At 37.7% G+C, this 23,671-nt stretch overlaps 1 protein-coding gene across 5 annotated transcripts in view; it reads right to left on the bottom strand.

Moving 5' to 3' along the window:
* C16H8orf34 (chromosome 16 C8orf34 homolog) overlaps positions 1 to 23,671 on the bottom strand; it is a 522,081-nt gene that overhangs the window by 473,276 nt on the left and 25,134 nt on the right. For all 5 annotated transcript variants that reach the window (XR_015715789.1, XR_015715790.1, XR_015715791.1 and 2 more), the window contains exons 2-4: positions 7,715 to 7,862; positions 3,843 to 3,974; positions 550 to 678 (exon numbers count right to left, since the gene is read on the bottom strand). Coding sequence is in view for 2 of the 5 variants with exons in the window: in XM_087825423.1 (XP_087681549.1) it covers positions 550 to 678; positions 3,843 to 3,974; positions 7,715 to 7,862 (409 nt within the window). In the remaining 3 variants the exon portion in view is untranslated. The remainder of the gene's footprint in view (positions 1 to 549; positions 679 to 3,842; positions 3,975 to 7,714; positions 7,863 to 23,671) is intronic.

The raw sequence follows: 23,671 nt of genomic DNA, 5'->3' as shown, positions 1-23,671 counted from the left end.
CATTTTTGCTTCAAAAGCAAATCATAGGTGGCGGAGTAAAACCTCTAACCTAGACCCTTGGATTACAGAATCATTGCTTTTACAAAAAGTATGTCACAAGACACTGTGCTAAGCTCTGAAAGGATTTTAACAAGAATCTGGCCCAGTCACTAGCCTTAAGAAATGTAGAGACATTAAAAACTCATGGAAGCAATAGGAGTGTGTGTTAAATAAGGTGGCATAAAACAAAAGGTGTTCAAAAGAGAAGAATGAATAAGACACCATTAGGTGTACACCTTGGTAACACATACATTGTAGAGAGAAGGAGTCAAATAACCATGGGGGAAGGGGGATGTCTATAGCGCCTCCTATTCTGTATAAATAGTCTTCCCATTAATCTGTGTGATATGCAAGATCAATCCTCAGTTCCAATCTCTTTCCTTTAGAACTCCTCAATCTTTCCCAGAATTTTAATAAGGATGTTGGAAATGTGTTATCGACAATATTAATGAATGTTTCTACTTTAATATTGGTTAGGAATTTCAATTATAATTAAATAACTGAACTTACTTCGAGAGAGCTTCTCAAGGGCTTTTCCCAGCTTCCTGCTCTCTTGAAGGATGTGGTTCAATTCATCAAAATCACGGTTTTCTGGTTTAGTTCGCCAGTTCCACTTAGGATGATCTACTGACCTTGACACTACGTTTAAAAAAAATGATTACTTCATAAGCATGCTACATAGTGATAAAAACAAAATTCATCATTATGTGAAAGATTGTATCAAGATCATGTACAGAATTAAAATGTTTGTCTTAGAAATGGTTTTCTTGTAAGCAAACAGTGGGGGAATTATAAAGCCGGGTTTTAAGAAATGTTTTAAATGAACAAGTAGAGGGAAGTGTGATGGTGTGTATAGAAAAAAGAAAATTCAGGTACAGATTTAAAACTCATAATTTATATAATTTAAGGAAAACATATAAGTAAAATAGATTATGTTTATATTCTGGCAGCTTAAAAATAATCACTAACTTCTTTATCAGCAATTAGTAAATATTTCTGAGACATTCTTGTTGTCTTCTAATAAAACATAGAAGATAGTACTTATGTTCATTTCCCTTCAAATTCCAAACTACCACTAAAAGTATGTTACAGTAAAGGGATTTTATTTATTTATTTATTTATTTTGGACAACAAATTAGTTAAACCAGGAGAGAAGACATTATTAAGCAAGAAATAGTACCATAGTTTATTGGAAGATGCAAAATGGATTGATGAGTGGTAAACAAATTCAGCAAACTAGAGAATATTGAAATCTAGTCCCTGAAGAGAGAGATGCCCTCCAATAGTGGACATTTCAGACCATTTAAGCATTAAAGTATCAATAGAGGACCAATGAGAAAGGAATAAAAATATAAAAACTTTATAAAGTTTACAAAGTTATTCAGATTGGAAAAATTCATTGAATGTCCAGTATAATTCAAGGCATATTATCATGAAATTTTACAACAGTGGCAATAAAGAAAAGCTCTTAAAAGCTGTCAGAAAAAAAACAGCAAATCAAATTGTCATCAGACTTCTCAATAGCAACACTTCTACCCAGAAGACATGGGAGAAATTCCTTCAAAATTTCAACTGAAGATTACTTCCAACTTAGAATTTTATACCCAACTAAAGGATCAATCAAGATACTTGCAAGGACTCAAAATTTATTTTGCAAGCACTTTTTTTTTTCCAGAAAGCTCCTGGTAGAGGTTCTCCACCAGAATGAAAAGTGGAAAGACTTCGGACTCAGGGAACAGGTGGTCCTCCATAAGAAAAAGAAAAAGGGATCCCCAGGATAACAGTGAAGAGCAATCTTGGGAGACAGGTGAGAAAGTGGCTAGGAACCAAGGAGCCAAGACTGTAGCAAGAGGAAAGAGGGCTGGAAATTACCATATACTATCAAGAATTTTCTTTTTTTAATTTACAAAAGAAGAAAATAAATTTTTGAAAAATTAATCCCAATTAATATTACCGAATAACCAACAGACATGGCCAGCTGCCAAATCATCCCAGCCCTTGCAGACCTACCAACTGAATGCACCAACATGGCAAGCCCAGATGAGACCAGCAGAAGAACTGCCCTGTCAATCGATTGAATCATAAGAAATTATAAACTGATGTTCTCTTCAGCCACTGAGTTTTAGGGAGGATTTATGATAGAGAACTGATACAACACTCAAGGATTTTCCTTAGCAACTATCAAGAGGAACAGAAAAATGTAAATATTTTGTAGCTTGTGATGATTTGATACATACAGACATATATATCCAATTCATCAAGGAAACCAAAATCTAGAACAATCAAGGCCACAGTATTATCATGGTCTAATCAACTACACTGGGTGATTCCTCTTTTACTGCCTATGTTTTGGGAGCATAAATTGTGTTTTTCTTTTGACATCCCATTTTAACTCATCTACTGATTTTTTATTTATGACATTTTATGCTTCGTAGTGTTGCTTTACATATAATATGCATTTTAACCTATCCTAGTATAAGTTCAGAAGATATTTTATTACTTCAGGAACAATTTAATATATTTTGACAATGTATTTCTAATTAATAATTCTGAATCCTATGTTCTTATTGTTATATATGTAATCTCTACAAATACTATAAAAAACTCACTTTGTTATTAATTTTGCTTTAAAAAGCTAACAGTTGGGAGGAACCAGAGGTTGGGAGTAGGTCACTTGAACAGAAGGAGATATCATCTGATGCCAGATCACCAGCAACATTCTGTGACTTGGCAGCATCCTGAAAGGAGCACAGGCTCTGTAGAATGAGCAGCCTTTTAGCATTCTTCTCTAAAATTGATGGGATCCAGTACTGGCCCCTTTAAAATTGGTAAGCCTCTAGCGTTATGGGTTTATCATTGGGGAGGGGAGGGGTGGTAAGGAGGAAGGGAATGAGTGAGGGAGGGAAAGAGAGGGACAGACAGACACAAAGAGAAAGTGAAACAGAAATAAACATAGGGGCCCAGCCGGACATGGCTCAGCGGTTGAGCATCGACCTAGGACCCAGGAGATTGTGGTGCAGTTCCTGGTCAGGGCACATGCCTGGGTTGTAGGCTCGATTCCCGGTGGGGGCCGTGCAGGAGACAGACGATCAATGACTCTCTCTCATCATTGATGTTTCTATCTCTCTCTCTCCCTTTGCCTTCTTCTCACTGAAATCAATAAAGATATATTAGAAAGAGAGAGGGAGGGAGGGAGGGAGGGAGGGAGGGAGGGAGGGAGGGAGGGAGGGAGGGAGGGAGGGAGGGAGGGAGGGAGGAAGATAGGGGCTTCAGTAATAAATAATAAGTAGGACTTCAGGGAAATAATGGGTGAAGGACTTTATAAAATTTTGTTAAATGTTTTGAGTGCAAATCTCCTTCACTCCTCTAAAAGATTTAATTTGCCTTCATGTACTTTATTAAATGTAGGGTGGGTGTTGCTTTGAATATAATACAATGCTGCAACTCGTCATAAGAGGCAAGGGACCCATTCCAGGCAATATGCATTCTTAAGAGTATGCTCAAGAAGGTCTAAGCCTATCGCATATGTAGGTGCTAGGTGGAGGGGGACAGAGGAGGGAGGAAATGGGGGACATCTGTAATACTGTCAACAATAAAAAATAAATTAAAAAAAAGAATATGAATAAGTTACTGGATATCAATAAAGCTCAATGCTGATGCTGAAATAAATAAAAAATTCATTAAGATTAATAGCCAGAAATATCAAATAGAAAGTTCGGCTTCTATTCTTACCTTTTCTTTCGCTTTATTAATAACATAGACTTATATACATTAAGTAATTTTTGAATAACAAACTTCCTTACATGATTTGGATTCTGGTGATGGTGGAGAAATATTAGACACAGCAAGGTCACTTTTTGACTTTTTTGGCTTCTTTGCACTTAATTGCCAAGGCTTATCATAGCTTCTCAAATCCCTTCTTGTTCCTTTATGTTCTGTTAAAACAAACAAACAAACAAACAAACAAACAAACATATAAATATATATCCTCAGTAATAAATGATTTCAAGAGTCATAAAAAACTAAATTCATGAACTCATTAGGTGCACTCAACAAAACCTACAGGTCACCTTCCAGCAAATATAATGCAAATATCCAAAAGCATGTGTTGCTTAATTTCCCCTGTAAATTTTAGTTATCAATTTGATATGAATCAGTTTGTATAGGAATATGATTAAGATCATTTTAAACTGTGAAATTATTTGAAAGGCTTTTAAAGGCATGGGTTGCCATTACTTAAAATAAGCATACACACTTCTCATCCCATTAACCTGACTACTCCTTCTGTCTCATTCATTGTTTCCTCACCTTCCTCTTTCATCTAGGTGGTATTCTTTAGAGTTTCCTTCTGTCTTCTTGTTTAAATTTATAAGTTTCCAAATCCCCCTACCTTTATGAAAGACCCATACATCTTTCTCTGGCCACCCTCTTATAAATACCAAATAGACATCATGATACATCATATGGATTCCTCAAATGTTCATGTTAAGGTTGTACTTAACTAGGTGTTATCCAATTTTTCTATCTCTGACATTCCATTAAATACCAAAAGGGGTATAAATATTCTAAAGCACTAGGAACTGAAATATTTGTCTGTGGTCTGCCAGAACCGAGCTGGTATTTCTACAGATAGGATTAAGACAAAGAGAGGCGAATCAGGAAGATATTGGAGGATTTCAAGACATCCACAAAGCTTGCCCCTATCTCAGAGTTATCTCCTTATGTTGTTTCATAATCTCTCAGAATTTTTCTTTCTATATCCATCCTAGCATCATAATTTCTTCTAATGCAATATGGGTAAAGGAACAAAGAATGCTGTTTATAAAATATAGCATCTCATGATACAAAGAAAAGCTAAAAGGAACCAGAGAGAAAAGATACATTGGACTTTGTGACTTTTTAAATTCTCTGCTACTGGCAAGGAAAAAAGTCCACATTACTTTAAATAATCTAGTAATAATATTTTTCTTATTTAGTTGTCTGAAAAGAAATGAGGCAGAAAGTCACTCATCAGTTTAGCAGAGACCCTCAGGATTCGACTGATACTGGAAATTTTAGTAGCAGCTATGATTTTACCTCTCTCTAAAATTTTTAAAAGTATTCAAAAAGTTCTAAGCTATATGGTGAGAGGACAAATTAGAGCCCACCTATACATTTATTGACAATCATAAAACTGGGCAGAACAGTCTTCATTTCAATTTGAATAAACAAAAAATATGATTTTAAGAAAATAAATATACAAATCAAGAATACAACATTCAAGATGCAAAGGAAACTGATAGTTTTACAAAAGATTTATTATTGAAAGTGTTCAAATTTTAGATTGTGGTTAACTTGTCAATAAAAATAAAAGACAATGGATTCTTTGAACCAAAAAGAAATGAGAGGGGAGATAGGCTAACCAGCCTATGATAAAAATATAAGTGCAGACAGAAATAAAAAAAGATGAGATAAGGAAATACAGATAAGGAAATACTGAAATGCAATACGGACACTTAAATTTGTGTTCAAAGTCAGGAAGAGAAAACTAATGCTATAGGAAATTGAATCGGTGACACAGAGAACACATTGACAAAGAAATCCCCCTAGGAGTTAGCCTACAGAGAAAGGCAAATACCACGTGAAATGGAATGAGAGGAAGAGAGAACAGTACTTCCACATACTTGATTTTCCTTAAGAAGAAATCAAAATAGAAGCAACAGATACGTACACAAAAGGGAGATGTTCCAAGCTTATGACCTGGATTTGCTGGTTTTAGACTCATACCTGCGTGCTGGAATTATCTACTAAGATGTCCCACATGAAATTCAAATTCATCAATAGGAACTGGACTTATTATTGTCATTCATAAATTTAGTCCTGTGTTCCCATCTTACTTTACTAAACAAGCATTTATGCCATTACTCAAGTCAGTAGACTGGGAGTTATAAAACTCTCCTTCACCCTCTCTAAGCAATGCATCATTAAGTACTTGTGCCAGTCAGAATTTTAAGATGATCCCCATGATCTCTGTACCCTGATGTTAAACCTTGCATAATTCCTTCCCTTTGAGTGTAGACAGGATCTTTCACTTACTTCATACCAATAGAATATGGCAAAGATGATGGGATGTCAGTGCTATGATTATGTTATGTTATATTATGTTATGTTATATAGGACTCCATCTTATTAAGCTTGGATGAGATAAATTCCCTTTCTAGTTTTTAAAGAAGTAAGCTGCCATAATGTGAGAGAGACATGTGGCAAAGAATTGCACGTAGCATCTAGGATTTGAGAGCAACCCGGGCTGAAATCCAGCAAGGAAACAGGGACCCCTAGTCATATAGCTACAAGGAAATTAATTCTGGCAATAACATAAATGAGTTTGGAAGCAGGTTCTTTCTTATTCCAGACTCCAGATGAGAAAGTAACCCAGCCAATATCTTGATTTCTAGACTTGTAAGATTAAACAAAGGGTTTAGTTAAACTTCTGACCCATGGAAACTGTGAGATACTAAATGTATGCTGATTAAAGCTACAGTTTTATACCCTAGTGCCTCTCCTATTTATACTATAACATAAATACAGGCTCATATGAGCTTCATTGGGCTCACAGATGTTCATCTGTCCTGCCCTAACACGATGAATGCCTTCTTTGTGCCTACAAACCAGAGTCCATGCCTATATACCCAAGTTACTCAGCGCCTAAACCCAAGAAAGTGAGGCCAGGAAAAAACAAGATTTCCCTCTATCGTATGCCAAAAGGTCATATCCTAGTTTTCTGTATGATGCACATAACTTCCATATAGATACCTTACACCAGAGATGTCTACATTCTTCAAGGAATCCCCTAAACCTCATGTGCTTTAGTGTTGTTTGGAGACATGGTCTCAAAAAGGTACCAATATGAGAATACAGCCAAAGAGACCAAAGTCCTTGCAAGGGATCACTAGATCATGAAGAGGGCGAGAGAAGTGAGGGTGTCATTCCAGCAAAGCATTCGGAGGCCTGGCAGTCAGATTCCCATGGGAATCAGGCAAGGAGTTGGCTACTGAAGAAACAGGCATGGGGGGGCATCTGGTTTTGGAAGTAAATGCCAAACCAAGAGACCAGTGTGTAGAAGAAAAAAGGTTATCTTATAATCAAAGAGGGTGAGATAATATCCAATTATCTCACCAGTGCTTACTAGGAAGATGAGGCTATTGCCTCATAGTAAAGCTGGTTCCCCAATGTTCAGAGTAAATGAATCTTCCTAAGGTTGAACTTACTACACAGGTAAAATTGGGGCTGAGGGAAATAGAGAATAATCATTAGTTTGGGAAACAAGAAAGTAGAAATCTATTGTTTACCTCTCTACAGATGAGCTATAAGCATTTAATTCAAATTCTTCATAAAAAGAAAGAAGCTTAGAATAATTAACTTGAATTCACATGAAATTAAATCTTTTCATGAAAATTGAATCTTATTTCTATAAGATTTGATACAAATTCTCATATTTTGAAGCATAATACTTAACAATATTTTCAAATTTAAGAATGTTTTATGACAAATTTTGGCATAGGGGTGAAGTTACAGATTAATACATGGACCCCTAGGTCACCCCATCTAGACTTATCTTATTACAATCAGAAAGACTTTTGTAAATTTTTACATTAAATATATCAAAATTAACTATAAAATATATTGCTTCACTTACCAGATGTTTCACTTTCTGCCCAGAGGGCTGCAGATCCAGATAAAGTTCTCTGAAGCTGTCCACGGTGTCCTTGTTTGGACTGAAGATGGTCAATGAGAAATGGGATTGGCTGGTCAGGTGTCTCAGTTATTAATTTGGTCATTAATTCCTGAAGGCAGAATAGAAAACACATTTACATCTAATAATAACAGTGAACACAATTAGCACTTACTATTGCCAGGCACTGTTCTAACTGCTTTATGTACAACAACTAATTTAATCCTAATAGCAATCTTTTCAGACAGGTACATGCTTTTGACCTCATTTTGAGGAAACTGAAGTGCAGAAAAGTAAGTGCTCTATATTACACGGCTAACACATGGCAATGCCAAGGTATAGACTTTTCATTTTTATTTTTACTATTCTACTTGGCCAAAGATATACTGGCAATTTAATCTAAACTCTAAAATTACGGTCTAAGAACTTGAAACTTCAGATTACCATTCTGAGGATACCATTATATACTAAACTTGCTAAACCTTACCATATACCTTATATACCAATGGTATTTTTTCTTCTTAACCACATATAAATATTCAAAAAATGAAGAAAACTTAATTGGAATTAAATGAACAAGTAATAAGTCACAGAAAACAAAAAGTGTCTCAAACTGGACTCCAAACAATACAGAATTTCCTCTCTCCAAAAGCCCTGATGGGAATTTATTCTTTCTTCTTTTTTTAACCAGTTAAGCAAGGGAGACTCCTCTACCTGTCAAACAGACTGTTCCATTTTTTGATAGCTCTAATGATGTCTTAAATTGGGCAGAAATCTGACTAAGGGTAATATCTACACCTTTTTTTCCCTGTCAGGAATAGGAAAGAGCAAGCTCCAATGTGTGGTCAGTTAGAATCCCCAGACTGTTCTCATATGAACAGCTGCTAAACCACATGGATGTGCTGTATAATGGGTCTTCCATGCACCATTTTATATTCTTATCACTCACAGTTCATCTTGTGGGTTTTAGCCCATAATTTTAGTCTGGCAATTATCATTGTAAGTTCAGAATTTGTGAGAGGCAGTGGTTCTTGTGAGTAGGCCAATCAGATATCTGAGTGCTAACGAGATCGATACTAGAAATTTCCCATCCCATTGTTTTTGTTGGTTGCCTATTTCCTCTGCCTTGAGTGCTTTTCTCTCAGAGGTTGACTGACTTGTACTCATTCATCTCTAATGACACCTTCTTAGATACCAATCCTCATAAATCTTTATCACTTCCTTCTTTTATTTTCTTCACATCATGTAGCACTCTCCAGAATCAACTCATTTAAGATTTGCTCATCTGTTTGTGCTTGTCTCTACTCCTCTCTACTAGAGCGTTAAGAACAAGGACTGCCTGGTTTGATCTAAACTCTCTCCCTAGGGCCCGGAACTCTACTGCTCATAGGTGGTGTTGAATGAATGAATGAATGTTTAGCTTACTGACCACAAGTAAATGTTAGTTATTAAAGTGCCTTCCTGTCCTAATAAACAATATTTCTTTCTTTTTTAAAAAAAAATATATATATATCTTTATTGATTTCAGAGAGAGGAAGGGAGAGGGAGAGAGAGAGAGACATCAATGATGAGAGAGTCATTGATTGGCTGCCTCCTGCACGCCCCCAACTGGGGATCCAGCCCGCAACCCAGACATGTGCCCTGACCAGGAATGGAACCGAGATCTCCTGGATCCTAGGTGAATGCTCAACCGCTGAGCCACTCCCAGCAGGGCCTAATAAACAATATTTCAAGCAGAGACTTCTTAGCACAGCAAAATATATCCTTCTGACCTCCTATACGAGAAACTGCTGTCATGATATCTCAGGGATATTAATTGACATTTATAATAGTCTAGGAACACAGAGATTCACGTGAGTAGAGGCCAAATGGATTTTGTAAATGAGAAGATTCCAAAGTCATCTCAGAGACATGGATAAAACACTTCAAGGTATCACAAAACTGTACAGACTTAAAATAGGATTGGAAGTAAAAGGAGCGAAGGAATTATATCACAAATATACCATGAAGCAAAATATCAGACAAATGTAATACTTTTAATATTCTAAAAACAAGTAAGCAAACAACCAGTTGACACAGGTCTTCTTTATTTCTGTTTTTAAAATATCAAATTTTTTAATTTATTTTTATTTCTCATGTATTCTAAGGCCACAGATAACATTTATTTATTTATTTATTTTCTCCCCATTGACCCCTTCTACCCCACCCCACCTCCTCCCCAGTCCCTTACCACACCATTGTCTGTGTCCTTGTGCTTTACATATATGCATATAATTCTTTGGTTAATCTCTTCCCCCCTACCTACCCACCCCACTCCTTCCTTCTGAGATTCGTCAGTCTGATTCATGCTTCCATGTCATTGAATCTATTCTGTTCATCAGTTAAGTTCTTTAGATTCCACATATAAGTGAGATCATGGGTGTTCATATTTCTCTGCCTGGCTTATTTTAATCAATTATTATTTTAGAGGTCATTCCTCTATTGTGGTAAAGCAATGGAGGGTTCAATTAAGCCCCAGTTATAGATCAGTGGAATGCAATTTAAAACATTTTGGATCTTGCTTCTGTAAAAAAGATGTGTTGTGTTCTATTTGTATTCATTGTACACTACAAAAGCTATGAAAAAATAGAAAAAAAGATAAATACAAGTACCGACTAGATTATTCTTGTCACGCAGAAGGCCTGGGCACTCAGAGCAACATCAGATCAGGTTAACAGCTTTAAAGCCACAGCAATTTCCATCCTGAAACTTCTGAAGACCTCATGCACTCTTTTTTTTTTAAACTTTTCAAATTGGATGGAAAGTTTCTATGGGTTTGTGGTTTTTTTTCTTTTAAAATAAACTGAAGCATTCTTACATTACCTTTAGGAGATGGCTCATACCATCATAATAAACAAAGTAATCACGTTAAATTTTTTAAATCATCATTCTAGTAACTAATTTTGGATATCTTTATATTCCACTAGTGAATATATGAGATTTAAGAACGGATATATTCAGTCATAATCAAAATGAAAATAGTTAATGTTTGCAATAAGGTATGTTGGGCATCTTGGTTGGGCCAGAGTCTAATTTGTGATTACTGTTCACCCCTGAACTACATGGGTTTGAACTGCTTGGATCCACTTATATACAGAAATTTTTCAATACAGTAGCTAAGTTTGGGGGAGTCAAAAGTTATATGGGGATTTCTGACTGGGGAGGGTGCCTATAACCCCCATGTCGCTCAAGGGTCAATTGTATTGTATTCGTAAGAGTAATTACCTTCCTCTCACTCAATCCATGTATCCACTGGCATTAGGACTTGAATGACTCTGAGGGTTTGACCCTGACAGAAACCTCTTTCCTAAATATAAAACTTTCACTCCTGAGTTTTGCAAAGATGCTCCTGGCAATAAAAGGATGGATTGCGCCCAGACACACACACAAGGATTTCTACACGGAGACAGAACAAGGGACTGACAGATTGAGATGAAAAGGAGTCATGCAGCTGGAATGTCAGGTTGAAGACGGAGACCACAGTCCAGAAAGTTCCACAGCCTATCACTCATCGTGAGTAAGCAAGCCGGCGTCCAGGAGGGAGGCTGAGTGCTATTAGGGAACCGTCCTGAGTGCACGGCGGGAGCAGCGGCTCATATAACCATGAGTGTAACAGCTGTGATGGAAACTGTCCAGGCGCCAGGGCCTAACCCAGGTAGAGTCTTTGCACCTGGCCACCTGCTAGGTGGGCCACCTGGCCCCTGCAGAAGGGGCACCGCGCAGGCGCAGGCCCACACCCAGACCCAGATGTAAGCGCAGGTGTGCTGTTACCTTCCCCGGAAAGCTGAGACATTCTGGCACATTTTAAAACACGAGGAAAGGAAAGGATGGAGGAAAGATTTAGGTACCATATGAGACCTTTACCAAGCTCCACTCTTGGTAAAATTGGCTCATACTTTTTAGCAACAGCTATTAAAACTACTGTTCAAAGTTCTAAAAAATAGCTCTGATCAGCCCAGAGTTAGTGTTAATAAGTGTTTGAATAACATTATGAATAAAATTCTAAGTAACACTCATCCCACTGTATTAAGTCATGTGTTTCCCAGTGCAGCTCTCTGCAGGGTTCTTAAGGTCAGGAAACATGTCTTAGATATCTTTGTTTCCCAAGATCAAAGAACAGTTCTTGGCACATTTAATAAAAGAAAGAATGAATAAATGAATAAATTATGTCAATAGCATTACTAAAAACCTTCTGTAGCTGCATATTACCTGCAAAAACAAAAATATATATACTCCTATCTTGGCATTCAAAACTGTCTATAAACTGTTCCCAATCTGCAGTTTCATTTTTTATGATAATATGCTCTAGCTTTAGACTCTATAGATAGCAAAAGTGTCCTTGATGTATCTTTCACTTTCGTATCACATATTTATAGTAATCCCTCATGTCAAACAAGATTGATATGACCCCAAGTTTAAGGAGCTTACATAAGATAATAAACAAATAAATCAATAGATATAGATTCTAGAAACCTCTATAAAAGAAAAAGACAGTAACATAAGAGAGAAAAATGGGGGGGGGGGGGTTATATATTACACAGGGTGATCAAGAAAGCCTCTCTGAGGAGGTGATATTTGAACTGAGACCTGAGGGTAATACTAGGACCAGACATTCAAAAAGCTGGCATTCCAGGAAGACAGGATAGTAAATATAAAGGCTCCTAGGCACTGAAGAGCTTGATACAGTCTAAAGAACTGTTGAAATGCCAGTAGGGATGGAAGCGTGTGTGAGGTGAAGAGGTAGGCAGATGCTAGGCCTTGCAGAGGCCTGTCAGCTAAGGCATAGAGTCTGCATATTGCTTTAAATGGAGTGCGAAGCCAGTGAATACTGTTAAGGAAGTGAGTCATATTGATTTATCCTTCCAAAAGATGTTCTCTGACCACTATATAAAGGTTAAAAGAGAAAGCAGGAAGAGCTGTTCAAAGACTACTGAACTATAGTGGTAGTGTCAGCGAGGGTGCAAAGCAGTGGCCTAACTTGATAGATTTTGAAAACAGATCTGACATTGGGAGGGAGTGGATAAAAGCAAACTGAAGAATGAATCTCCTAGGTGTTAGGTTTGAATGAATGAGTTGATGTTAGTGCCACTCACCACGACACAAACAATGAACAAGAGGTAGTTTAGGGGTGGAAAACCAAAGAGTTCCAAATTGGGCACAATAAAAGGAGCTGTGAAGAAGCCAGATAGATGAGATATGACAGTGCTCATAGTAATTTTAAATTAATAGCTTAATGCTTCCCTTGGAATATCAATGATTTTATTTATTTGTTCAGTTGCCCAGGTTCAGGCATGAAAGAGGTAAAAATGTATATATAGGCAGGGCTGAGGTTTTGCTAAGTGAGTGCAATGATCCGAGAGAGAGGCAAGGCACTTGAGAGTACATGTAAAGGAGCAATTACAATAACTGCTTATTGGCCCCAGAATTTAAGAGAGACAGGAAGCTGAGTGAGGATATCAAGGAGATAAAATGAATATATCGTAGGATCAATGAACTGGATGTCCAGGTAGGGCCAGGAAAAAACTGGAGTTGGGATACTAGAGGCAGTGAGCTAGAAGCAAAGGAGGTGGTCAGAGAGAAGGTTGCTTGAAGCGAGACTATGGGGAGTCTGCAGTTATTGGTAATAGCAATCAGAGTGGCTGAGGCAGAAAACCAGGCAAAAATCATTGGTCGAGAGGAGTTCAGTAAAGACACCAGGACGATGAACGGCCATCTACAAGTATAGGGAAATTGTCAAGAAGGAATAGAGGTGTAGCATTAGAGAGTGTGGCAATAATTAGCAATTAAAACTATTGAAGAATCTAGGTGAACCACCCAGGGGTCTGTAGAAAAAAAATACAAATGAGGGACAGTGAGCCATATAATCTGAAGATACAGAGTTAAAAAGATATTTTAAAATAGCTCTTAAATCTAGCAAGTCTAAAACATTTAAGTACTAATCTTTCCTTTTATTAACAATATTTTCTCAGCTAGGAAAACTATACTATTACCATTAAAATCCAAAATTATAAAATATTACATGAATATTCAAATTTATATATTCATTTTCAAAGAAAAATTGTACCTAATATGCAGAACACCAAGTCAATTTACACAAAAGTTAACAGATAATGCACTTAACACTAAATTTACATTAAACTAAAGTCATGGCATTAGGCATAGACAGAAATGTTTAGGTAAGTTAAATTCAGCAGCACTCTGACATCATATACTCCCTATGGTTTATGAAAAGTGAAAGAGCATATTGGTACCCTCGGTATTGCTGGAAATACATTTCTAATTTATAGACAACTAATACCCCCTTCACAGAAGGTATGTGCTGAACTGTTTATATATGCTTTATATAAGGTTGAGTAGAGTTATATATATGTTTTGATAAAAACAGACCTCATGTGCTTAAGACTAAAATCCCTTGATGAACAATAAGGATCAATCAGTTTCAACAAACCCTCACTGAGTCTGACTGAGCGCAGTGCAGCTGGTAAACCAAGAGGTGATTTAGAAAGATTCATAGTCATTCAGTAAAATCCATTTTCTGATGAAGCAATGAAAACTGCCAGCTGTTTCCAAGACCGTTTCACATATGAAATATGCTGTGTATGCTTATATATTTTTATTTAACCAAAAACATTTTTTCAACACTAAATTCAGACCACAGATACTATTTGGAAGCCATGTGGTTCTGTACCATTTGTGCAACAAGTTAAGTACATGTTGCTTTCTTGTATAATAAAGTGGAATGATCTTACACACCTACACATTGACTAGCCCTTCCCTCACACCCCAAAGTCCCATTAAAATAACCGAAAAGATATTATTTATAGAATGAAAACGTAATAGCAAGAGATAACAAAAAAGGGTGCCATCACTTGACTAGAGATTTGAGAAACTCTAGAAGCATGAAAAATGAAGCATGTGGGATAAGACTACCTCAAAGCATGGGAGACACTATAGCCCAAGACAATAGAAGTAAGTTATATTCTTTCCAAGAGAGCCAGAGAGAATATTCAAGCTAAAGCGCAAAACCAGAGGCTCTTGTCCCATGCCACCTGTCTGAGAAAGTCTCCAGGAATAAGGTTGGACTCCAAGAACTGAGCCGAGCTGGAGGTAACACTGGACTCCGCATCTCAGGGAAGTGAGGACAGATGCCCGGGAGTGGACCTAGGAAAGCGCTCTACCCCCAGCGCAGGGCCCTCCTTGTTAGGCACTGTGACATCCCACTGATGTGTCGTTGAGGAAGCCTGATTGCTAAACTCTCTAAGCCGTCACCCAGCCTTCCTAGGCAAGGACAAGGTCAAATGGGGAATCTATTCAAGTACAGAGAAACCGGTACAAGCTTCTATAACAATCAACCTCGTCTTTCATTCATATATATGAATCAACAACCAGAAATTTCAGGAAAAAATTGTACAAGTGTATAAACAAAGAGAACAACTGAGCCAACAGAGCTATTTCAGGAAACCACTGGAAAGAATGTTGCATTTACAAAACAGGAGCTTGCTGCCATGAAATATGAGAAATCTGAAGTAAATATGGAATTCGTGAGGATTAAAATAGGATTGCTAAAGTCAAAATATAAATAGAAAGACCCAATAAATGTGAGGCAATGTTAGTGATCTAAAAACAAAAGTTGAGTAAATCTAATCACAAAAGAAACAAAAATACAAAAAAAGGGGAAATACAAACTAAGAGGCATGGAAGTGAGATATGGAAGGCCCAACATCCTTTGAAGAAGCATTTCAGAATACGGTGAAAATGCAGATAAGAAAATTTAAAAAAATAAAAACTCCCTAGGCTGAACAGACACCCAAAGCATCAGACCGAAAGAGCTCAGAATAATGAAAAGAACCATAACTAAAAAGATCCTGTTGAACGTAATGAGTTGCAGACAAAAACAAAATAATAAAAGATTTCAGAGGGGGAAAACACTGCCTATAAAGTAAAGAGATATTAAACTGACTGACATTTAACTTTTCAAGAGTTAAACAATGTTTTTGTTTAAAAAAAAACAAAAGGGCAATGCCTTTAACATCCTCAACTGGGGTGAGTGAGGGAAACGACCATAAAATTCTATGAATGTGTCAGGTTATAAATCAAATGTGTGGGTAAAAAAAAAAAAAAAATCACAATATTTTCAGACATGAAATTCAGAGAATTTATCTCTCACACTGCACACGAAAAAAAAAAGTTTAAGAAGAGATACTCTATAAAGATAAAAAAGGAATCTAAGAAAAAATATTATTTGAATATAAAAGCCAGAAGCACCCAGGTATAGAGAAATGGGAAATTCTAGAAAGAAAAAAAATTTTTCAACATAGAATTAGACCTTAGGTAAGATCTTCAGGTGATAATATTTCAATAAAGGTGAATAACTTTTCCATTTATATGGGTTCAGTCACTCTACGTGGTTCTGCAGCCACAAGACAGAGGCAGTGTCTCCACACCTCATGTTTCAGCCTCGACAACATCCTATAACTGAGCAGCACCTGGCCTCCTGCCCCAGTTTGACCTTTCTTTCCCTGAGCCACCCACACCACAACTCCATCAGACAGCCCTGTGAGCTCCACTCCACCCAAGAAAGCAGTCCTCTGAGACACCATGACTGAGGATCATGGGGAGAGCAGTACTGCCCAAGAAGCTCCTGACCCAGAGTGAGCAGATGACCCTCCTTCATCCACAAGGTCCCCAGGAGGATCCATCACACCACAGAACTCTCCCAACTGATTGTCATCAACAGAAACACAAGCCTCCCACCTTATCACCTGGGCTGTCATGCCCATAGTCTTGGGTTTATTCACAAATATAATCTATCTTCAGCCCCTCTTTATGATTCCAGATCCTTCCTCTGTATTTTATGATAGTACAGAATGAAGAAAGATGAAAATCATGTTTAAATTTACTAAAACTGAAGCTACCAGTGGACCAGCAGATCAAACTGTCCCTATTCTCTCCCATGTGTTTCCTTTCTGTTTCCACGCAGGCTTCTAGCCCCATGGATGAGTTCCCAGTACCAATTATCTGCTTTACATTTCAGGGCCACACTCCCCTCCTCCTCACTCTCAACTATCCACCCTGTAAATAAAAATACTTCCTGTAAATAGCTGTTTATGCCTTTTATTTGGCAACATGATCTTTATGTTCCTCTACCTTTGATTCCTTCCTCCAATAGCAAATTTTTGTGCCCTTTTGGATATTTTTCATGGCCAAAGTAGTCAGAAAAAGTCAGGAAATATAAAAGTTGGGATCCAACAATAATAGTTTCACTGTAGCAGAAAAATAGGAGAGAGTTTATTTTACTTGCTTTGCTATTTTTTAAAGTTGATTTGCCTTTATTTTAGTTCCTCATGGAATTATGGGAAGAAGTGAGATTGGAAACAAAAAGCAAATGTTTGTTTTCTTGTGAGTTAGTTCTCAGTGTCTGGCACAGGTGACTACAGATTGGAATACTGTCATAGGTAAGAGACCCTCCCTGGACAAAACCTTAGATGACACATGAACCATAATCTATCACACAACAAGAAGCCCAGCTATGTGTTCTGTCAGTGTACCAGTTCTCGTGCTGAGTCCATGAGAACTGCCCTAATGGCCCACACGTTGGAGTTGACAATATCTTAGGCCAGGCTAGGTAACAGACTTTTAATATTTTATTTTAGAACCTGGGCAAGCACAGCGAGCCCAGGATAAACCAAATTCTTTGGTTCAACGTAGCCCCAAGCTCTGGGGATTCAAATATCCTGAGAGACCTAGAATTTCTTTGCTCTCTATGAAGGTCCAGTGTAGGACGCTCATACCAAAATAAGTCAAATCTAAGCTAACACTGATGGCAGGCTCCAACTAACAGATGGTCATCAAAGCACCTTACGAATGTACGGAATCACAAGCCAAATGGACTCCCTCACGTGTAGTAACTGGGGCTTCCAAAAGGCGGGGAAGTAAAGCACAGGGTAAGAGGAGAGCAACCAATGGCAATGAGCAAGTCAACAAGGGATGGAGCAGGCCCTGAGGGCCACAGGAATCACTGCCGGTCTGCAGGCACTCCTGCCTCCAGATGTCCTCCCCCGGGGGGTACTGCCCATCAAGGAAGAGAAGTCATGCCCACTACTGCAAAGATATCATCACAAAGCTCCTTGTTGATGTTTGCTCCAGGTGGAGTCAGGGTCTTTAGGAAGCAACTTGGCACTTGGAAGCACTGAAGCTCCGGTAACCACAGGAAACCTCATCGAGGGATTTCCAGTGCCCGGTGCTGCTCACTGACTGGGGAGGGGACACGGGGTTGGAACGGTGGTGAAGATTTTGTTTGCAACCCTCATTCATTGCTCATTGGTTTCAAATAAAATAGACTTATTGGTATGGATTTAGTTCTAAAATATCCACTGCAATTAGGATTAATACTGACTCAAGAATATATTCTAATAAATACAGTTTCATCCTGAAAAATATACTAAAGGTAGGACTTGGCTGTATAATTTGTGGGATCCAGTACAAAATGAAAATGTGGGGCACCTTGTTCAAAAAGTATTAAGAATTTCAAGACAGCAAGAGCAGAGCATTAAATCCAGTATGGGGACCTCCGAGCGTGGGGGCCTGCGTGATGTCCCAGGTCATACACCATGAAACCAGCCCCGGCTAAGAGAGCCCTAAGAGTTGCTGAGTCAGATGCTGCTGTGCCGTAAACTGCTTTTTCAGTAAATTTCCCTAATGCTAAAACTGCCTATTTGGCAAAATAATGCACATATAGCATGGATATCTCAAGAGTACTTGAAACTTTTTCAAAGTGCTATAAAATCATTTCTTTGATAGGGATTATATAAGCAAATGCTTCTGTGCCAACACAATAATTCCATTCTGTGAGAAAACTACTGGATTTTAAAATATGACTCCAATATACTGTATTTTGCTCCTGACAATTGATTACATATTCCCTTCAGGTTTATGCTAATCGACCTGTGAGTATATACTTAACATAAATGGGATAGTGTTCACAGATATTAATCCCTGGTTCAACTGCAAGTGAATTCTAATTAGTTTTGTTTAAGGATACCTATCTGACTTTTAAATTAAGTAAGAGGCCCTGAAGATTTCTAATAGTAAAGGTGGTCACAGGAAAGCCACAAGTTATATGTTAGTATCTTTGTATTCCTACAATCTATGTTTCAAGGGCTGCAAATTGCTTTACCTGTGGTACACGTATTTTGCTTTTCTTTAGAAATATGTTACAAATAAAAGAATAAAAACAGTCTAAAAGAAACCAGTAAAAAGAAAACGTTCAGTGACAGTACAGGGCAAAAGGAAAGTTCCTTAACTAGTGCAGCACAATTTAGTGATGCATTTCAGAGTTAAAATGAGCATCCCAATCTAGCAATTCAAAACGACGAATGTACAAGGATATTTACTGAGCAGTATTTAAAATAAAGATGGTAAATAACCTAAAACTCTATTGATAATATTTTAGCTAAAGAAATTATTATACACCATATTTTGGAATATCTTCAAAAGTATTAAAGAGAATAAAGCAGCTTATATATACTCATAGGGATCTTTCTCCAAGTTAAATGGCTAAATGAAAACACTCAAACAGAGAGTCAGTTTATGATTTTTGAGATATTGATCCAGTAAACTGGAAGCTGGGAGACTAATTAGGATGGCATTTAGGAATAGATGAGGGCTGAAACGAGAATGGAGAAATATCTGGGAGGCTAGGAAGAAGGAGACGACCTCAACGTAAAAGCACTGAAGGGAAATAGGTGAGAGGATCAGAGTGATATTCTAAAATCCATAGAACTGGAGAAGACCAGCAAAATGATCTGGGCGAACGTCTCACTCTGCAGGTGAGGGGACTAAAGGCCACAGGGATGAGCTGACCCGTCCGAGCTTACAAAGCCATCAAGAGTTGTGCTGTACACTGTGCAAGGTGGAAGGCATCATCAACTTATTGCAAAATTATTAATGATCAATGAATTCATCACTAACACTCTAGGAAATATTATCCATTTGGAAACCTTCAGTAAACAAACACTGAGCCTTTTATTTTTTTCTTTTACCACATGCCAAACTTCAGGTTAGGGCCTGAGAGAGGGGCATGTCTCCTACTGTTTGGGGGCAGAGATTAAGACAAAAATATGTTCCCAAAGTTACCATTTAGTGTGAAAATTGCTAAACTTCTAGAAGTACAACCTCCAGACAAACAGATATAGAAGAAAGTGTATGGTTTTATTATATGTAAAGTACCATTAAGAGTACCGGCATGCTTCCTATTTCCCTGCTTCAGGACCTGCAGGTTGCCTTATCACTGAACCCCTTGGACAGATTATGGATGTTTGGATTCTACCCCACATCAGACCCCAGCATTGGAACTGGAAGCTGACTGGTGTCCTACTTGGAAGAGGGGATTCCCTGGCCCCCTCTCCCACCTCCCATAACTGCTATTATACAGTTGTTCTAATAATATAGTTCTAATACAATAGTTGCCCCGTGTAAGCTCCTGAACCATAAGGATCTGGGCTCATACACATTTCTAAATTTCTCATAGTACATATTGCTGACTTGTAGTAATTAGGTCAGGCTGTTAATTTTTATGTTAGTTGTTTGTTTGGCATGGTGAGTCAAACCTAAGTATAAAACAGAACACGTGCCTTAGCATCAAGGAGCTCACAGTTAGTATTTGACCAGTGATTCTTACTAGGAACAGGAGGCCCCATTCCAGAGGTTCGGAATTTTGGATTATTATTATTATTTTAATCCTCACACGAGGATATTTTTCCACTGCTTTTCAGAGAAAATGAAGGGGGGGACATCGATTGGTTTCCTCCAGCACACACCCTGACCGGGCCGGGGATCCAGCGAGCAACAGAGGCTAGCAACGTGCCCTTGGTCAGAATCAAACCCAGGACCCTTGATTGCAGCTCCGCCACGTGCATGCGTGGGTACATGCATGGGCAGTTGAATTCAGAGAAGGGTAAAAATAAAAAGTGTGTTTTTCTTCCTTCCTCCAGTACAGCTATATGTCCAGGGAAAACCCCATGCTATCTTTTTCGTTTGTGTCCCCTCAGAGTGTGACAATGTTAATCCCTGGGCACCTAAAAGTTGCTCACTATGTATTTGCACACTGATAGTTACAAAAACTCCCTTTGTACCTTTTCCCATATATTTGCCATTTAGGGACATCCTCTTACTGGAAATGATATAAAGGAATTCAAATTATTGCTGATTTTTTTGTTGTTGTTAAATTCTCCCTAAAGCTGCTAAAATAAGTTGTTTCATGTCCTACCCTAGAAAAAGCAGGATTTAAGCTACAAAATTTAACAGTATCTTCACATCACTAACACTCTACCTAGTATGATTCATTCAATTACAGCGATACCTACTGCATTTCTAAAGAAGCTGACTTCCTAACAGTTAATATGTACTGTAGCGTGGCTTTTTCTCAGAGATAAAATTCAAGAAATAAAATCTTAAGCACACCATTAAATGAAGGGTGCCATAACTACTAGTGGCCACTAGATGGCAACAGCAGAAATGTCATTACTTTGAGTTGTTTTTTTAAAAGATTATCTTTATTAAATCAATAAAGGAGAGGAGAGGGGGACAAAGAGAGATAGAAACATCAATGATGAGTCACTGATCAGCTGCCTCCTGCACGCCCCCTACTGGGGATGGAGCCCGCAACCCAGGCAGGTGCCCTGACCGGGAATCGCACCCTGATCGCCTGGATTCTAGGTCGACGCTCAACTGCTGAGCCACGCCTGGCTGGGCTTGAGTATTAAATTATTGAGATCACGGCCTTCACTTGAAATAAGAAATTATGAGCTTACTGTAAAGCATATGAGCCCAAAACAAAATGAAATTCATCATTAAAATGGTAGGAAATGTTATAAATTTTGAAACAAAATTGCTTTGTACACCACTTGGCACTTTAAAATCAGGCACTATTTGCCAATGGGCGTGTTTCCTCTCTTAGAGATAGCATGCCTACCCACTCAATGTCACTCTTTATGGCATTATCCTTGAATCCTCCCTCACTCTCGCCCCCACAGGCAGTCAAATACTAAGTCCAACTGCGGGTTCTTCATAACTCTATCTTGAATCCTGTCAGTTCTCTCCAATCCAGCGTCACTCGCTTGTCCTACCCACCATCTCTCCCCTAGGTCACTGTCATGTTCTCCTAACAGGTATCGCTACCTTCAGCCTTGCTCCCCCCAATCCATTTTCAAAGTGAAGCAAGGGTATATCTGTAATGCTCTCATCTAATTACTTCCCTCACCTATTCAAAGCCCTTCAATGGCATCTTTCGCCTTCAGAATCAAGCACACACTCCTAGAGACGCTTATATAGACCTGCAGGAACTGATTGCTGCTGGATTCCCTAATTTCATCTCTTGCTAATTCTCTCTTCTCAATCTCGACACTGAAATAACTTGTTCCCTTTGGTAAATCATCTTTGAAAGGTTGTCCTTCCTCTATTATTTGCCATTATGTTCATTTTCTTCCCCTATGCCATCCTTTGGAAGCCAAGTGAGAGCAAAAGTCATGCAGAAACCTGACTTTTAGGCTGTGAAATAGCTTCCAACTTGTCGCTGCAGCTTACGTTCGCTGCAAAATTCCTCATTTTCACTGATCTGCTCACATTCTCGTGTTTTGTTCTACCAAAATGTAAGATATTGGTGTATTTTATCTTGCTCCAGGATAGCCTGTCTTTATTTTTTGCAACAATGAACAATTCTGCCAAGAAGAATGCATCAATTCCCCACATTTTTATTTTTGATCGTCATATTACTAAAGCCAGCATTCCTTGTATTTAATGGAATTATTGTGAGACTACCCCTCAGTTTCAGAAGGGCTAGACTTGGCCAGCACCCACTAATTCCTGAATTCAACTCATGTCACTCTCAAAAAGGTTATTCAGTTGTAGGAAAATCACTAAATACGTGGATATACATCAATTTCAGTCTTCAGTATGTCCTTCTTTAACCAGCACCAAATAATTAGTTTAAAGCATGAGTGAGCACGCTTTGTTTTACAAATAAAATAAAATTTTGATTAATGGATTAAACAAAATTTAAAAAGTAATGTGTTTCTCTAATATATTCCCTTAGGAAACCTTTCCAAGGTCAACATTCAACCATTGGGCCTTTTCCAAAGCTTAGTCTTTATTCCCTGAAGCCAAGAACACAATGTTATCACTTTTCAAAATCATAATAACCTATGAGAGAAAATAAGACTGAAATCCCTAACACAGGCATAGTCTTCAAACCAAGAAGAAATTGAGGATGAACTGGGGTGAGTCTCCTTTAAAGTGGATTCTCAGAGGCTATCCAGTTTTATACATTTAATTAGCACACTCATATTCAGTATTGTTTAAAGTAAAGCATAATTGAGGATAAAAAGTATTTGGTAAGCAAAGTTAATTTCTAACAAAATTTTATCTGTAATATCTTCAAAATCTTTCAAAGAAAAATAGATTTGGCAAAACATTATATTTTTATATTTTGGGAAAACATACAAAAAGTTACAAAGACCAATTCAGCAATCATTCTTGTACTCAAAACTCAGAAGTCCCACACATTATTTTTGTTTCCAGTTTTTGAAAAATTAAAATCCTCTATGCACCCAAGTAAACAGGAGAACTTAATATATCTTAGAGTTGACCTTATATATCAGAGGAGAAAAATAGACTATATTATAAGGGTATTGGGACAATTTGCTTTCTATATATTTATTTTAAAATCTTTAAAATTAGATTCCTAATTGAAACCAAATACAAAAGCCTAAGTGAAAAAAAACAACAAACCCACACAGAAAATGTAAGAGAAAATCTTTGTGGCCTCAACGAAGGAAAATATTTTACAGATAAGAAACAAAAATTGTGGCAAAAAATTGGGAAAAA

Source organism: Miniopterus natalensis, chromosome 16, assembly GCF_054644295.1.
Source record: "Miniopterus natalensis isolate mMinNat1 chromosome 16, mMinNat1.hap1, whole genome shotgun sequence".
NCBI lineage: Eukaryota > Metazoa > Chordata > Mammalia > Chiroptera > Miniopteridae > Miniopterus > Miniopterus natalensis.
This window is presented reverse-complemented; position numbering and strand designations above follow the sequence as displayed.